The sequence below is a fragment of the Callithrix jacchus genome, chromosome 8, assembly GCF_049354715.1.
Source record: "Callithrix jacchus isolate 240 chromosome 8, calJac240_pri, whole genome shotgun sequence".
NCBI classification, from domain to species: domain Eukaryota; kingdom Metazoa; phylum Chordata; class Mammalia; order Primates; family Cebidae; genus Callithrix; species Callithrix jacchus.
Genome location: NC_133509.1, coordinates 37,937,060 through 37,952,848, shown reverse-complemented (window position 1 = coordinate 37,952,848; position 15,789 = coordinate 37,937,060). Strand labels below are relative to the sequence as shown.

The window sequence follows — 15,789 nt, the reverse complement described above, 5'->3', positions numbered from 1 at the left end:
AGCCACTGTGCCCTGTTCAGTAAAAAAATTATTAATGAGATATATTACATTTTATTTTTTTGGTATTTTTCAATATGTATTTATACATATAGCACATCTCTGTTGTGGCTAGCAACATTTCAAATGCTCAATAATTACATGTGTCTATCAGCTGTCATATCGGACAATATATCTGTAGATAGCTTTCTTTTAATTCTTCATATTGCACCTTTTCTTTCCATAATTTATTTTATTTCTGGGGTGCACTGGTTTTGAAAGCAAAGGATTTTGTGTGTGTGTGTGTGTGTGTGTGTGTGTGTGTGTGTGTGTGTGCAAATGAGGAACCAAGGGACTAGCTGCCATAGAAACATTAAAGAAGGTTTTAGAGGAATGCTTATAGTTTCCTTCATTTCTTAGGCCTTCTAGCTCTTTGTGCCCATAGCTGCATGACTGAAAAAAAAAAAATAATTGCCTCATTCCTAATAAATGAGAGGGAAAACAGGAAATTCAGCATGAGAGAATAAGTGACAGATAAGTGGTGATTGTTGCTGGAACATGTGTGTGTGTGTGTATTTTTTTTTTCCCTGAGATAGTCTCTCACTCTGTCACCCAGGTTGGAGTGCAGTGGCTGACCTTGGCTTATTGCAACCTCTGCCTCTCAGGCTCAAGCAACCCTCCCACCTTAGCCTCCTGAGTAGCTGGGACCACAGGTGTGTGCCACCACACCCCGCTACTTTTTTGTATTTTTTTTTTCTTTTGAGACAAGTTTCGCTCTGTTGCCCAGGCTGGAATGCGGGGTGTGATCTTGGCTTATTGCAACCACTGCCTCCCGGGTTCCAGCGATTCTTCTGCCTCAGTCTCCCCTGTAGCTGGGATTACAGGTGTGTGTCACAATGCCTGGCGAATTTTTATATTTTTAGTAGAGATAGGGTTTCACCATGTTGGTCAGGCTGGTATCCAACTCCTAAGCTCAAGTGATTTGCCTGCCTTAGCTTCCCTAAGTGCTGGGATTGCAGGTGTGAGCCAGCCCTTAATTGTTGTATTTTTTGTGTTGTAGGGATGGGGTTTTGCCATGTTGTTCAGGCTCGTTTCAAACTCCTGAGCTCAGGTAATCCAACCGCCTTGGCCTTCCAAAGTGCTGGGATTATAGGCATGAGCCATGGCACCTAGCCTGGAACATGTATTTAACATAGACAAATAAAGAATTGATTATGTTATTCGTTCTTGCTTTAAAGCACAGAAGTAAATGCATTTAACATAGACAAAGAATTGATTATGTTATTCGTTCTTGCTTTAAAGCACAGAAGTAATAATTTCATATCAGGAATTCTTTATATTATATTTCATATCTTAGTAATCTCTTTGAAATATTTTTGTAGCATGGTGCTGATGTCAATGCAAAAGACATGTTAAAGATGACAGCTCTCCATTGGGCCACAGAACACAATCATCAAGAGGTGGTGGAACTTTTAATCAAATATGGTGCTGATGTACACACACAAAGTAAATTTTGTAAAACTGCATTTGATATTTCAATAGACAATGGAAATGAAGATTTAGCAGAGATATTACAGGTAACTTTTGGCTTTTAATTTAAGAAAATAAAGAAAAAGAAGCTTTATTGGTAGTAGGATCTCTTATGTTGTGGATTATTTGAACTATTTAGTTTGTAGCCTTTCATGTTGGACTTCGTTATTTTGGACAGGCCTTTTCTCTTTCACTTCTTCTTTATTACTTTATTACAGTCTTTTCATTAACATTAGATGAGATGATTACTTTTGGTGATTTCCCTTTAGACGTGTGTGTGTGTTTTGAGCCAGAGTCTCGCTCTGTTGCCCAGGCTGGAGTGCAGTGGCATGATCTCGGTTTACTGCAACCTCTGCCTCCTGGCTTCAGGTAATTGTCCTGCCTCAGCCTCCTGAATAGCTGGGACTACAGATGCACGCTGTCAGACCCAGCTAATTTATTGTATTTTTAGTAGAGATGTATTGTATTTTTAGTAGAGATGGGGTTTCACCGTGTTGCCCAGGCTGGTGCTGAACTCCTCAGCTCAGGCAGTCTATACCTGCCTTGGCCTCCCAAAGTGCTAGGATTACAGACATGAGTCACCGCTGACCCCCGGCCTTATTCTATTATTTTTGTTGCATTTTAATGCAGTCTGATTTTCAGTATCCTCAAAAAGATCTGTTGTTTTTGGCTTTGGAGCAGGTTTTTCTTTTGTCTTTTAAACGGGGTTTCACCAAGTTGGCTAGTATGGTCTCAATCTCTTGACTTCGTGATCCGTTGGGCAGGTTTTTCTAGTAACCAACATTACTTCTTTTATTTTCAGCCAGATGACATGATATAAATTATCTTCTTTAATTAATACCTCTTCTTTCCTAACTGCTTGTTCTTGTTCCCAGCATTAGAACTCTTCTTTTCTTTTCTTTTTTTTTTTTTTGAGATGGAGTTTTGCTCTTGTTGCCCAGGCTGGAGTACAGTGGCGCAATCTCTGCTCACTGCAATCTCTACCTTCTGGTTTCAAGCAATTCTCCTGCCTCAGCCTCCCAAGTAGCAGGGATTATAGGCTCGCACCACCACACCTGGTTAATTTTTGTATTTTTAGGAGATGGGGTTTTGTCATGTTACCCAGATGGTCTTGAACTCCTGACCCTATGATCTGCCTGCTTCGGCCTCCCAAAGTGCTGGGATTATAGGCATGAGCCACCACCCCTAGCCAGAACTCTTCTTTTCTAAGACTATCTGACTCCTTTGAGCTTTCACTAGTTACTTAAAGGATGTTTTATTTCAGGAAAATGAATTCTACCATGCCTCTTTCCATTCCTTTTACTCCTAGGAGTGCAGTTTAGGGGTTGGAGTTGAAGATGGGGAGCAAGTAATTGAGAAGTAATTTGTATGTGTGGTATTATGTATTGCCATATGTAGAAGAAATAATTAAATTCCTATAGCTACAGGGCAGCAATGTTTTTTTTGGTGTGTGTTTTGTTTTGTTTTTGAGATGGAGGTCTCACTATGTTGCCCGTGTGGTCTTGAACTCCTGGGCTTAAGCACTCTTCCTGCCTCAGCCTCCTGAGTAGCTGGGATTACAGGCACCTGCCACCTCATCTGGCTTAATGTCCAAGTTGTTCTGTATTCTATAAAGACCTTTTAAATACTCATTTCTCCTCTCCCAGGATTTTGCTACTTTTCCTAAGAGGGGGACTCAGGATATAAATATGTACCCTTGGTATGCCACTACACTCTCAGGGGACCTTAGACAAATATTTCCACTTGTACTATGTGATTCTTCTTAGAGAATATTCCTTTATATGTGTGTTTGTATTATATGGAGAATTTGTGTTCTGGTTGTAATTCTGAAAACACTGTGGTGATTTGTCCCCTAGATTGCTATGCAGAACCAAATCAACACAAATCCAGAGAGTCCTGACACTGTGACAATACATGCTGCAACACCACAGTTTATCATTGGACCTGGAGGGGTGGTGAACCTAACAGGTCTGGTATCTTCAGAAAATTCATCCAAGGCAACAGGTATTGAGATGCATATAGGATAGGTGTTGGGATTTTATGCTTTAGTAGGTATGCATCCTTTTAAGAAAGGACTTGGAGAACAAGGGTAAGATTATACCAGCCACCTTGGTTTTCTTTGGTATAACTGACAGAAAAACAAATATGAGACAAAAAATCTGAAGAAAGGTGATACTGCAAAATTTACCGCAGTATTACCTTTCAAAAACTAATGCTATCCAAGCTTTGTTTAAGAGTTGAATAAGATAAATAGAATATCAGAAATTTGCATTGGATTAAGCTCCTTAGAAATTCAAATCTATTTTCTTTTTTCTTACAGATGAAACGGGTGTATCTGCGGTTCAGTTTGGAAACTCTTCTACATCAGTATTAGCTACATTAGCTGCCTTAGCTGAAGCATCTGCTCCATTGTCCAATTCTTCCGAAACTCCAGGTTAGAAAAACAAGCCTAATGTGTACATTAAAAGTTTCAGATTCAGGCTGGGTGTGGTGGCTCGCACCTGTAATCCTAGCACTTTGGGAGGCCAAGGTGGGTAGATGGCCTGAGCTCAGGAGTTAGAGATCAGCCTGAGCAGCATGGTGAAACCCCATTGTATTTTTGTATTTCTACTAAAAATACAAAAAATTAGCCAGATGAGGTAGCACATGCCTGTAATCCCAGTTATTCAGGAGGCTGAGCCAGGAGAATTGCTTGAACTGGAGAGGTGAAGGCTGCATTGAGCTGAGATTGCGCCACTGCTGTCCAGCCTCTGTCTCAGACAAAAAAAGTTGCAGATTTAAATGTTTACAAAGGCCAGGAAGGTTAAACAGGCTAATGTGGGCAGGATTGAGATTAAGCCCAGTTGAAGAGTGGGGCAAGGGGCTGGGGAGCATCTTTGACTTAGCTCTAGCTGATTATAGTCATGAGTCCAGCATTCCCAGATTCTCTTTCTTATAGGAAGCTGTGAATCTGGATTTTAAAAGAACATTAAATCTTGGTAATTAATTAAAAAACAAAACAAAACTTGTGTGACTCACAGAAAACATGTCTCTGTTTCTAATTTGGCCCTTGATTTACTAGTTTGTGACTTTTTGTTTAAACAACTTGCTTTGGCTGGGCACGGTAGGTCACACCTATAATCCCAGCACTTTGGGAGGTAGAGATGGATGGATCACTTGAGCCTAGGAGTTCGAGACCAGCCTGGGCAATATGCTGAAACCCCATCTCTACCAAAAAAATATAAAAATTAGTCAGGTAAACAAACAAAAAAAAGACAAAAGAAAAAAAATTAGTCAGGTGTGGTGGCTTGTGCCTATGGTCCCAGCTACTCAGGAGACTGAGGTCAGAGGACCACTTGAACCCAGGAGGCAGAGGTTTCTGTGAGCTGAGATTGTGCCACTGCACTCCAGCCTAGGTGACAGAATGAGACCCTGCCTCAAAGAACAAAAAAAACCCAGAAACCAAAAAAACTTGCTTTTTTCATAAATTATATTTTTTAGCAGCTCTATTAAAGTGTTATATAATCTTAATGACTGATACATAAACCACTGTTAAAGGGTTACCTGGCCGGGCCCAGTGGCTCACTCCTGTAATCCGAGCACTTTGGGAGGCCACGGTGGGCGGGATCACCTGAGGTTGGGAGTTTGAGACCAGCCTGACTAACATGGAGAAACCCTGTCTCTACCAAAAATACAAAATTAGCTAGGTGTAGTGGCGCATGCTGTAATCCCAGCTACTCCAGAGGCTGAGGCAGGAGAATTGCTTGAACCTGGGGCAGAGGTTGTAGTGAGCTGAGATTGCGCCATTGCACTCCAGCCTGGGTAACAAGAGCGAGAAACTCTGTCTCAAAAAAAAAAAGTTACTTGTTAAATGACGGAGAGTATTAATGAACAGCTGGTTTAGATAAGATTTACCTTTATATTTAACAAAAATACTTCTTGATATAATTATTATGTTGGTAAAAATTTTTTTTAATTAGGAAATTTTTTAAATTCTAAGAAAATATTCTTCTGTAGCTTAAGCCATTATATTTAGATTGGTGTTTATAATAGAGAATAATTTGTCATTCATTTTTTAAATTAGTGTTTTTTCAAAATTTGATCAATAATAATAACAATTTATCGAACGCTCACACTGTGTGCTAGGCGCTGTGATAAATATTTTACATATGATCTCATTTATTCCTCACCAGAAAGCTTTAAGATGAATATTACTGGAATATTTTTGACTTGGAGGAGTTGGAGGAATGCTACTTTTTTCTTTTCCCTTCCTTCCTTCCTTCCTTCCTTCCTTCCTTCCTTCCTTCCTTCCTTCCTTCCTTCCTTCCTTCCTTCCTTCCTTCCTTCCTTTTTTCTTTCTTTCTTTCTTTCTTTCTCTCTCTTTTTCTTTTTCTTTCTCGCCTTCCCTCCTTCTTTCTTTTCTTTTCTTTTCTTTCTCAGAGTCTCATTCTGTCACCCAGGCAGGAGTGCAGTAACGCTGTCTCAGATTGCTGTAGCCTCTGCCTCCCAGGTTCAAGCAATTCTCCTGCCTCAGCCTCCCCAGTAGCTGGAGTTATAGGTGTGCACCATCATACCCAGCTATTTTTCATATTTTTAGTAGAGGCGGGGTTTCACCATGTTGGCCAGGCTGGTCTCGAACTTCTGAACTCAGTGATCTCCCTGCCTTAGCCTCCCAAAGTGCTGGGATGACAGGCATGAGCCACTGTGCCTGGCTTCTTTTTGAAGATAACATTTATCCCTTCTCCAGCTTCTGTAGCATTATAATCAAAGTTTGAATCCAAGTCTTTATGTTTGGGAGTCTTAAGATTTTTATGAATCACTTTTGGGCATTGGTTAGGAGTTGTATCTATCATCGTACTGATGTGCTGCTTTTATATCCTATGCCTGCATCTATTTAACACTTTTGTAATTGTGGAAGCATATCAAAGAAAACGGATTTCCTTGGTGGTTTCTATTTGGTTAAACTTGTAAATTTCTTTAATTAAATAACTTATCTCTGGCCAGGTGTGGTGGCTTACGCCTGTAATCTCAGCACTTTGGGAGGCCAAGGCAGGAGGACCACGAGGTAAAGAGATCAAGACCTTCCTGGCCAACATGGTGAAACCCTGTCTCAACTAAAAATACAAAAATTAGCTGGGTGTGGTGGCGCATGCCTGTATTCGTACCTACTTGGGAGGCTGAGGCAGGAGAATTGCTTGAGCCTGGGAGGCGGAGGTTGCAGAGAGCCGAGCCGAGATTGTGTCACTGCGCTCTAGTCTGGGTGACAGAGCAAGACTCTGTCTCAAAAAAAAAAAAAAAAAATTAGCTGGGCCTGGTAGCGCGTGCCTGTAATCCCAGCTACTAGGGAGGCTGAGGGAGGAGAGTGGCTTGAAAACCCGTGAGTCAGAGATTGCAGTGAGCTAAGATCGTGCCACTGCACTCCAGCCTAGGTGACAGAGCAAGACTCCATCTTAAAAAAACAAAAAAAGAAGTAATGGGTGGGCATGGTGGCTCATACCTGTAATCCCAGCACTTTGGGAGGCCGAGGTGGGTGGGTCATTTGAGGTCAGGAGTTCAAGACTAGCCTGGCCAATACGGTGAAATCCCATCTCTACTAAAAATTCAGTTAGCTGAATTAGCTGGACTTGGTGGTGGGTGCCTGTAATCCCAGCTACTTGGGAGGCTGAGGCAGGAGAATCACTTGAACCTGGGGGGCGGAGATTGCAGTGAGCCAATATTTTGCCAGTGCACTCCAGTCTGGGCAACACAGTGAGACTCTGTCTCAAAAAAAAAAAAAAAGAGAATTAAGTAAAAGTTTAAGTATGTTACCACCAGAATAAACAACTCAGACTTCAGTTTGCACATACTGAAAGCTAAATCTGCCACAAATTATTTCTCTGATTCCTGGCTGTCTAGTTTCTTTAGAATCAATCGTCAGACTCATCCTGATTCTAGAAATGTTTATATATATCTTTTCAAGGGCTTGTTAGAATCTGGAAAATACAGTTGTAGTACTTCCATTTTATATATAATGAAACAGGTTTGTAGAGGTTGAATAAGTTTATCAAAGGGCATATGACTATAATTTAAATAGAGAAAAGAGGATTGTACTCCAAGTCTGACTGATTCCCAAGGTATGTGTCTGTGACCACTATAATGTACTGTCTCTCCCATGCAGTTTATTCACATTATCTGTGGGCTCTTTAGAATGTTTATAATTTGGTTTGTGGTATTTGAATTATGGAATCTTGAATTATTTGTGTAATTTTCATTTTATCTTGTTTCAAGCAAAAGCATCACTCTTCCAACTATTACTTTTGGAATATATCTGTTTCTGTAGCTTTTTCTAGTAACAGGTAGTCTGTTGAAATAAGTGTTCTGCTACTGTCTTGCCCTTTTTAAATGATGTAAACCAAAATATAGTGTAAGCACCTTCGGTACACTAATTGTTACTGCTCATATTCTTTTCCTTTTTTTTACTAGCTAAGTGGTACAATAAACATTTTTCTCTGGGTACAAAATAGCCAGAATGTAGCAGCAGATGGACTGTATTTTAAATGGAAACTAGCTGGTTGGCATGGTCTTATATATAAAGAGAAGTCAATTGTGATAGTCCAGGGTACCATGTCATTTCACTCAGTAATTATGTAATTATGTTTGTGTTTTTTTTGTTTTTTTTGTTTTTTTTTTTTTTTTTGAGACGGAGTTTCGCTGTTGTTACCCAGACTGGAGTGCAACGGTGCGATCTCAGCTCACTGCAACCTCCGCCTCCTGGGTTCAAGCAATTCTCCTGCCTCAGCCTCCTGAGTAGCTGGGACTACAGGCGTGCACCACCATGCCCAGCTAATTTTTGTATTTTTAGTAGAGACAGAGTTTCATCTTGTTGACCAGGATGGTCTTGATCTCTTGACCTCATGATCCACCCGCCTTAGCCTCCCAAAGTGCTGGGATTATAGGCGTGAGCCACCGTTACCGGCCAATTATGGCTTTAAATAGCACCTTCATGTCCCTTCGTTTTGGAATGACTTGCAAAATGGAAATGATCTCCATGTGGAAGTCAATGGAATTGACTTTCCATTAGAAAATGGAAATGACATTTGTACCATTGTTGACATATACCACACATTTTAATGGTAGTCCCTTGAGAACCTTATAACGTCTATTATAATGCTTTCATTGAGAAACCAAATGATAGCTGTCTTTTCTTGATGTTGTAAGCAAATATAACAGCAGATTGTCAGTGCTTGATCATTAAAATAGCTCATTGAATTACTATTATTGTTCACAGGAAAGAGATTATTTTTAGCTGTAATTGGGGGTGGGTGTGGTGGAGGGGAATATGCTGAGTTGTGCCCTAAAGAATGGGTAAGATTTAGATAGATAGGAACTCATTCTAAGTCATATCATTTTGTGTAATTTTCGTTTCGAAAGTCATTCCAAAATGAATAGACAAAGTAAAAGCTTTTTTTTTCTCTTTCTCTCTTTTTTTTGGAATTGCAGATATATTTTTCCAATGAGGAAAACCACCACCATGTAGTACATTATTTATTAGTATACAGAAGCAATCACATTTTCCTGTCTTTCTACTAAGGCTTAGAGGCCGCTCTAGTGGATCATGGAATCTTCCTAGAGGAAGAAACATTTAAACTGAAAATTAAAGTAGGCATTAGTCAGGGTAAGGTTTTGGGAAAAACATTTTAGCAAGAGGGACATATGAAGCTTTTGAGGCAGGAAAGAACTGGACTTTTTAGGGGACTTGGAGGCCAGTGTGGCTAAATCCAGTAAGTGGAAGAGTCACTCAAGGTGGTTAAAGGTGAGAGTATATAGCACTTTAAAGATGATAACTTTGGTAGGTTTAAAAGAATGCGTGGAAGGGAGTTTTGTTTGAAGTCTAATGCAGTCAACCAGGGAAGAGTTATAATGATAGCATGAATGAAGATTTGATAGACAGTAAGTGAATCGATTTGAGAATTATTTGGATATAGAATCAGCAGCTGTGATTAGTTAAGATATAGGCCTTACATCTGTAGTGTAGTTATCTGGTCCTTTAAAAATGTTATTTCGTAAATCTCTTATTTTGTAGCTCTGGCCCACAGACCTATAATAACTTTTCTTTGCTTAGCTTTATTCTTCCTTGTGGCCCAGTTATACAATACCTTGATTAGACATCTGTGATTACCCTTCTTTTTTGTCTTTAGAGCAACTTCTGTTAATTACTAATAAAGTGTTTTTTTCAAAGGTGTGATGCATCTGGTGGCTTTAAAAGTTCCCTCCTTTCTTACATGTCAAAACAGGGGTTCAAAAAAGAAAAACAATAAATAAAAGTTCCTTGCTTTTTCCCTAAAAGTGAAATTTGAACCAGGTCTGTTTTGCACATTGTTTTTTGGTCTATGTCAAAAATAGGGTAATACAACTCAATTGGCTTTAAGGGATACGTACTGGGCCTCATAAGATTGTTTTGCTTTTGCTTTTTGTTTTTAATTTCAGGTTAAACTGCAGCCACAATATCTTCGAAAAATTTAATTTTTTCTTCAGTGAACATAGTTTCTATTTTATTGTTTAAATGTTTCTGTGTAGAAATTTCCGTCTTTTAGGACATTTTAAAGACAGTTTTCTTCCCTTATTTCATTTTTATGGCATCTGAATTCAGAATTCTTGTTGAACAAGAGATGTCAGAGTTCTTCAAAAGCGCTGCAGATTATCTAGGTTTTCTTTAAATATTACAGCATGACTTTCGAATTAGATCAGTGAATATTTATGTTATTTTAGTTATTTTTTTATCCAGGGAGCTTTACATTTTGGAATACAGATACACTTTTTAAAATCAATAACCTTCTAAGAGTTTTTAGGCTTTCTCTTTTATTCTTCCATGTTTCAACATTTTACTGTTAGATTGTTTTTAGAGCTTCTGGGGGGCACTTTGTCTTACATAATTGGTTTCCTTTTAATTTTTTCTTAAATATATTACCATAGCACAACTTGAAAGCTTTTTAGATGAAAGGGCAGAACTCTAATAACAGTCATTGCAAATAGTGCAAAGATGAAAGTTCTTGAGTTGTGCCTTGTGTGTGATCTTAGAAATTTAACATATGATTATGCTTTAAAATATTTACTATCTGTAGTTAGCATTCAACTCGAGTGAACATTTCTTTTTCATATGGATAGTTTTCTGAAAAAATCAAAGCAATACTTAATATGTTTGAAAATCTTAGTAGTAGTTCTGTTGAATATATTACTATTTTATGTCCTATATTTCATTTTGTAATTATCTTCCTGAAATTTTCTTAAGTGCTTGCTGATAAAACCTAATTATAGTTTAAGGCAAACAAAAATTGCAAGAGAGCTCAAAACATAAAGGTTGTTTGCATTTTGAGTGTTCTGCAGTCTGTATTGTGATCCTTGATTACTAAGTGACACAGTACCAGAGTTGAAGCCAGACCTGTTGAGTACATCTTAAAAACTAGTTTCCGAGTATTTATCCTGCCTTTTTAAAAAAAGTAGTTTCTACATTTATGGTCTCTTGTCTTAGTAAATCCTATGATCACTGATATCCGTGATGTCCTACTGTGAGTTGATAGAAACTTAGCATGTTTAACAGCAATTGTATAACTGATGGTAGCTTGATTTTAGTAGAGAGTGGTTTGTTTTAATTACACTTTTTGTAAAATATTGCTTCAAATAACACATTAAAAACCATGCTATTTAGAAATAATTTTTAATGTTATTCCTCTTTTTGAACTAGTTATAATTAAATTTTTTATATGTTGACAGTTTTCAAACCCATGGAAAAATTAGAGGATGAACCTGTATAACTTTCACCTGTATTCACCAACTGTTAACATCTTGCCATTCCAATATGTTCTCTGATACATGTCTGCATGTGCACACGCACACACACACACACACACACACACACACACATAAACACACACACTTTTATTTTGCCAAGTTATATGAAGGTAGGCTGCAGACATCATGATACTTCACCTTTACTTTGGCATGTATCTCCTAAGAACAAGAATAGCTTTCTACTATCCACAGCTCCATTTTATTTTCTAAAAACATCAACATTAATTTAAAACATCATCTGGCATATTGTCCATTTTCATGTTGTCCCCCAGATGTCCTGTATAGTCAGATTTAATTCAGACATTTCCAGGAAGTACACCAGTGATTTTTTTGTAACCTCCCATTACATTACATAAGGAAGCATATAATATCAGCCCATCCTGATAATGACCACTTGGTAGAATGATGACTGCCAGGCCTTTTCAGGTAGATTTTTCCCCTTTGCAACTAATAGTAATCTTTGGTGGGATACTTTGAGAACATTTGAATATTCTATTTCTCCACAAGATTTTACCAGTGCTTTTAGCACCACTACTGATCCTTATTTGAATCAATTATTACATTAGGAGTTTCAATGTTTTTTCTTAATTTGTCATTTCTTTAATGTTAATTAGATGTCATTCTATCAAGATCTTTCCTATTAACTCCTCTCTCTCCTTTTTATGAGGTATTATTATACATGGATTTTTTTTTTTCTTGTTTTAGAGACAGAGTCTCACTCTATCACCCGGGCTGGAGTGTAGTGGTGTGATTACTGCTCACTGCAGCCTCAACCTCCCAGGCAAGCAATCCTCTCACCACAGCCTCCCAGGTAGCTGAGACTATAGGTATAAGCCACCAAACCTGGCTAATTTTTAAATTTTTTGTAGACAGGATTTCACTATGTTACTCAGGCTTGTCTTGAACTCCTGGGCTCAAGTGATCATCCTGACTCAGCCTCCTGGAGTGCTGGGATTATAGGCGTGAGGCTGATAGGAAAATTTTAAAAAATTGAATGGATAGTAATCCATTACTATCATTTCTTTTGATGCTTTTTTATTGAAGTGTGGTTTAATGTACAGAAATGTTTATAGATCATAAGTGTACAGTTTGAGGAATTATCACAAAGGGTATACATTGAATGATTGTAAACATTATTTGTGTAAACCTTGCTCAGTTCATAAATGGAAGGTAGACAGTACATATTCTTTTGTGTCTGGTTTATATCACACATTTTTGTTTTTTGTCAGGTTCATCCATGTTTTGCATATAGTCAAATTGCTGTATATTATTTCAATGTTTGACTCTGCCATTGTTTATTGTCAGAGAATATCAGGGTTGTTTGTAGTTTTTTACTATTATAAATCTACTATGCATGTTCTTGTACATATCTTTTGGGTTCATTAGTTGGGTGTAGGATTGCCTGTGAGAAAGGATTTTGGCAGTATTAACTTGTGATTCCTCTACCCAGCCAAGGCCACACGTGCTGCTTTAGCTGTCAGAATCCTCTGTAAGGCTGTCATAAATTATTTAGAGCATATTTAGGGACTTTATGTATGGAAATGTTAATATACTATTTACTGTCACATAGTACCACATCTGTATGCCACTGATTATATTAAGGCAAATCCTTACTTAATCCAAAAAGAGAATATTCTTTATTCTGTATGTCAACTCATACATAAATGTAAACTGAGTATAATCATATTCAGATCATCTTATGAATTGTGAATTTTTTTTTTTGAGACAGAGTCTTGTTCTGTTGCTCAGGCTGGAGGGCAGTAGCATGATCTCTTCTCACTGCAACCTCTACCTCTTGGGTTCAAACAATTCTCCTGCCTCAGCTTCCTGAGTATCTAGGATTCTAGGCATGCACCACCATATCCAGCTAATTTTTGTATTTTTAGTAGAGATGGGGTTTTGCCATGTTAGCCAGGCTAGTCTTGAACTCCCAACCTCAAGGGATATCCCGCCTTGGCCTCCCAAAATGCTGGAATGACAGGCCTGAGCCACCAGTACCCAACTTAATTGTGAGGTGTCACGAAACAGATATAACCTTTCTCATGATATTAGATTTTCTAAATTTTGTACCTCATACAACCAAATGAAGAGAAATTATTTAACCACTCACATGTAAAGATAGTTGGAACTTATGTATTGTAAATTATGAGACTTGTAATCAACTAGTTACATAGATATCTCCAGTACCACTGGAGACTGAATTTTGAAATCTTGTACAAGTTTTCCTGGGTAAGAAAGAAGCAGGAGGCCTGTGTGGTGGCTCATGCTTGTAATTCTCAGCACTTTGGGAGGTCAAGGCAGGAGGCTTGCTCGAGGCCAGGAGTTTGAGACCAGCTTGGCCAGCATAGCAAGACCCCATCTCTAAAAAAAATAAAACTAGTCAGGCATGGTGGTACATACCTGTAGTCTCAGCTACTTGGGAGGCTGAGTCAAGAGGATCACTTGAGTGCAGGAGTTCAAGGATGCAGTGATCCATGATTGTGTCACTACACTCCAGTGTGGGCATCAGAGTGAGACCCTGTCTCTATTTGGAAAAAAGAAAAAAAGAAAAGAAAAAAGAAAGAAGCAGAGATAGCAAAAGTAGCAGACAAAGCAAAAATAGATTTCTGTTCATACTGTTACGTATGTTTGCTGAATTTTCTTTCTTTTTTTTTTTCCAGTAGTGGCCACGGAGGAAGTGGTTACTGCAGAATCTGTAGATGGTGCAATTCAGCAAGTAGTTAGTTCAGGGGGTCAGCAAGTCATCACAATAGTCACAGATGGAATTCAGCTTGGAAATTTGCACTCTATTCCAACCAGTGGAATTGGTCAGCCCATCATTGTAACCATGCCAGATGGACAACAAGGTTAGTAGTAGACATTTATATAAAGTTTGTGTTTGTTTATTTTTTTATTTTTATTTTCTTTAAGTCTTCTCTGTAGTCCAAAAAGACTATTTTTATTTTTAATTCTCAGGAAATTGTGATATGTGTTCCAAAGCGTTTATTTTTGCCTTGAATTATATTTGTATGACCCTTTGCGGTAGACCTAATTACCTAATTTTATTGCTTAGGATAATTAAAATTAAATTAGCTTGATTTCTCTGAGTATATGCTAGGTATAAAGAGAAATTGACCCCAAAGTGTTCTGGTGAAAAAAATGAACTTAAATGTCACCACAGATAATACACGAAATAATAATTCAGATCAGCATGGGACAGTAGTTTTCTAGACCATTTAATGCAATTCAAATACCATGTGAGCTTTTAAAAATACCATGTAAGAAAAAGCTACTTCAAAAGAAGTTGGAGCCTATGCAACATAGTGAAACCCCATGTCTAAAAAAAATTTAAAAAATTAGGCAGGCATGATGACATTTGCCGTTAGTCCCAGCTACTTGGGAGCCTAAAGTGGGAGAATCACTAGAGCCTAGGAGGTTGAAGCTGCAGTGAACCATTATCGTGCCACTGCATTCCAGCCTGGGCAATGGGAGAAACTCTTTCTCAAAAAAAGAAAAAGAAAAAAAAATGGACTTGGGACTTTTAGTAGGAATATGGTAGCAACTTTTAGCAGCTTTATTGTGAATTCTAATATATTTCTCCTTTTGGAAGCCACAAAGGCTAACAAGATGGATGAAACAAAAGCCTCAACTATATTTTCAGTGAAACTAAAAGGCTGAGAAAACCCCAGAATTCCACATTTTAAGTGTGTCAAAAGCATCTGAAGCCATTACAGCAAGGGCAAGAGGACTCTGATGGAAATCCACACTGGTACATCAAGTAAAGAAACGGAATTAAACTCGGCAATAAAGACAAACATGCTCTCCCAGAAGGATAGGGTCCCAGACTGAGTAGGAAGTGCTGCAAGCAGGACTAAGATAGAATAGGGTGTGAATACTGTGGGAGGCAAAGAGAGAAGCTGCAGAAAGTTCCTAAGTATTGCCCTGTACCTTGTCTCCCCCTAAAGAAGTGTCAGCACATAATCTTAAAGAAAATGACTAGGACTGGGAATGGTGGTTTATGCCTATAATCCCAACACTTTGGAATGCTGAGGTGGGAGGATTGCTTGAGGCCAGGAGTTCATGACCAGCCTGAGCAACATAATGATACCCGTCTCTACACAAATAAAAGTAATGAAATTAGCCAGGTATGGTGGCATGCACCTGTAGTCCCAGCTACTTGGAAGGGTGAGGCAGGAGGATCACTTGGTCCCAGGAGTTTGGGACTGCAGTGAGCTATGATTGCACCATTGTACTTCAGTGTGGATGACAGAGTGAGACCCTGTCTCCAGAAGAAAAAAAGAAGTAAAGAAAATGAGTAGGATTGTAGAACATGTGCCTTTCATGGCCAGTGAAGGGCAGGGCTAGAGGTAGAATTTGGCTAAATCAGGTTTGGTTTTGAGTGACAGAGGAGGCATGGCATTGAACAGAGACCATTTCAAGAAAGGAGTTTGTTCTCTAGCCATAGAAGAGGAAACCCTTGACCTGTGACTAGGAGGC

At 38.5% G+C, this 15,789-nt stretch overlaps 1 protein-coding gene across 14 annotated transcripts in view; it reads left to right on the top strand.

The window, feature by feature from the left end:
* The window catches only part of GABPB1 (GA binding protein transcription factor subunit beta 1), a 76,375-nt gene that overhangs the window by 48,238 nt on the left and 12,348 nt on the right, over positions 1-15,789 (top strand). For 4 of the 14 annotated variants that reach the window (XM_078334239.1, XM_078334233.1, XM_078334238.1 and 1 more), the window contains 4 exons: positions 1,359-1,553; positions 3,363-3,474; positions 3,827-3,940; positions 13,974-14,159. In XM_078334239.1, coding sequence (XP_078190365.1) covers positions 1,359-1,553; positions 3,363-3,474; positions 3,827-3,940; positions 13,974-14,159 — 607 coding nt within the window. Of the gene's footprint in view, positions 1-1,358; positions 1,554-3,362; positions 3,511-3,826; positions 3,941-13,973; positions 14,160-15,789 lie in introns of all 14 variants that reach the window. The other 10 variants (XM_078334237.1, XM_078334232.1, XM_054239645.2 and 7 more) reach the window with 3 other exon arrangements.